This window comes from Dioscorea cayenensis, chromosome 2 (assembly GCF_009730915.1).
Source record: "Dioscorea cayenensis subsp. rotundata cultivar TDr96_F1 chromosome 2, TDr96_F1_v2_PseudoChromosome.rev07_lg8_w22 25.fasta, whole genome shotgun sequence".
Classification (NCBI taxonomy): domain Eukaryota; kingdom Viridiplantae; phylum Streptophyta; class Magnoliopsida; order Dioscoreales; family Dioscoreaceae; genus Dioscorea; species Dioscorea cayenensis.
The window spans coordinates 2,341,590-2,343,809 of NC_052472.1; the positions used below are offsets into that span (position 1 = coordinate 2,341,590).

At 41.2% G+C, this 2,220-nt stretch overlaps 1 protein-coding gene across 1 annotated transcript; it reads left to right on the plus strand.

The window, feature by feature from the left end:
• The first annotated feature begins 307 nt into the window (after window positions 1-307).
• On the plus strand, window positions 308-1,876 carry LOC120279487 (acetylglutamate kinase, chloroplastic-like). Its single transcript, XM_039286421.1, has 3 exons — window positions 308-580; window positions 1,557-1,748; window positions 1,811-1,876. The coding sequence occupies exons 1-3, from the start codon at window positions 308-310 to the stop codon at window positions 1,874-1,876; spliced, it is 531 nt and encodes a 176-aa protein (XP_039142355.1).
• The last annotated feature ends 344 nt before the right edge of the window (window positions 1,877-2,220 follow it).

Here is a 2,220-nt window from a genome sequence, read left to right on the forward strand (position 1 = left end):
AAAAGAGTGAGAGGGCAAGGAGCTCGGATAAAGTTGATCTACAAGAGAAAGGCACCACATTTTTCTTTAAAAAAAATAAAATAATAAAATAACAATAAACCTTATTTTTGCATGACGAACATGATGCATCCATGTTTTTACATGCGCCAGGCCCCACCTTTAAATAATGTTGTTTTTTTCTTCTTTGAAATTGAATCCATGTCATGCATGTATATGCTGCCCATGATACTTCTCTCATGTATTAAAAAAAATGCAATGGGTCCCCCCATTTGGTAATTCTCTCATGCATTTTAAAAAAACCCCATGCATGTACAATGATGAAAGCAGCATTATTCTCGTCCATGGTGGTGGATCGGAGATCAACGCTTGGCTTCTCCGTACCGATCATGAGCCTAAGTTCGACAACGGCCTTCGCGTCACCAATGCTCACTCTATGGAGGTTGTGGATATGGTTTTTGCTGGGAAGATCAACAGGAGTCTCGTCGCTGAGATCAACATGCTTGGTGGCACCGATGTTGGGCTTGGCGGCAAGGATGCTCGCCTCCTTAATTACAGCAAGGCCCTCCTCGGATCTGTTGAGGTTTGGATTTGAGAACTTGAAGAGAAAATGCAAATGTTTGATGAAATGCTCAGTATATGGTTAAGTGTTTGATGAAATGCCCTTTGATTTCATCAACTGGGTTTTTCTGGTCAACACCAATACAAGGATGAAGATTTGAAAAGTGAATTTGACCAACCAATCACCTTCTCCCACTTTCTATTAATTTATATCAAAAGACAGACAGACAAGGAGACACAAAACGCAACATCCATAGGCCAATACACAAGCCTACACCCCATTGGTCATAACTAAACCTTAACCTGCTCCAGCATTGGTCAGGTGCTAACTACTAGAGATTACATTAATAAAATGCTATTTCTTTTCTCTGCAACCACTTTAACTACCATGCCTGAGAGGCAAGTTGACTAGCTTCTTAGCCACACGGCCCACACCATACTTCACCATTCCAGTCAAGGTACAATGCCATCCTTGTAAGGATCCCGCACCCATTCTCTTCGCCTACCACCTGCAAACACCATGCGACGGAGGCCCCCACCATTCCTGTGATGGTTGCTAGCCTAGGACACCAATGCCCACAGTCTGACTCACCTTCAATCAAATCCTCAATAGGATCGAGTCTGCTGTCCTTGGGTTTGTTGGAAAAACCTTCAAAAGAGATCAATTTCGAATGACACCAGATCTTCAAGCAAAGACCTCACAAGAAAAGCCTCCTCTGGTTTCAATTCCACTCCTGCTACTCAATCAAGGAAGGAAAAAAAAAAAGGAAACAATGGAAAAGTAAGAAGAAGAAGATGAAGAAGAAGAAAAAGAAGAAGAAGAAGAAGCATTGATCTTTGATTCAGAATGTAAAACCAAGATCATCAGTCATTTGGAGAACAAATGAAACTATATATATACAGAGACAAATAACTAACTAATTTGGACAGCTGTGAAACAAACTCTGCTTATGTGGCAGATTAACTCAAATGAACATTAAAACCTTCTTCTCTTTTAGCTTGAGAACCAAATTTCTCTTCAGTTAATCAATCTTCAACAGGGTTTGTTGGTGGGGTTGCGCGTGTTGACAGACATTGCTGGGATCATAGAGGACCGAAATGATCCGGGAAGCTTGGTGAAAGAGATTGATATCGCTGGAATAAGGAAGATGATGGAGAAGGGTAAGGTGGTTGGGGGGATAATCCAGAAGGTTAGCTGTTGTGTGAGGTCGTTGGTATAGGGTGTGAGGACAGCGAGTATCATTGATGGAAGGGTGCTGCACTCGTTGCTTCGAGAGAATCTCACAGACGAGGCGCTGAGACGAAGATCATTGCATGAGAAAAAAAGTTTTGATCCAAATGAACTTAGAAGACATCAAGATGTTTGGTTGGGGTCTTGTTACCATTGCTTTCATGTATTAAATCTCTGATGCTTGTTCTTGGGCATTTGGAAAATAGAATAGTTCATACTTGTTGTGAGCTCTTGTCGTGTGGAGTAGAACATCCAACATTGTGTCGTTGTTTGCTCAAGTTGTGAGGCTATGTCTACGGTATTGACGCAAATGAAGCTCGAATGAACCAGAAAAATTTAAGATACTCAATTTGGATACTTGCCATCACTGTCATACTCTGGTGTCTCTAGTGCTTGTAGTTGAGTGTTTGGTGAGTAAAAAAAATGTTAAA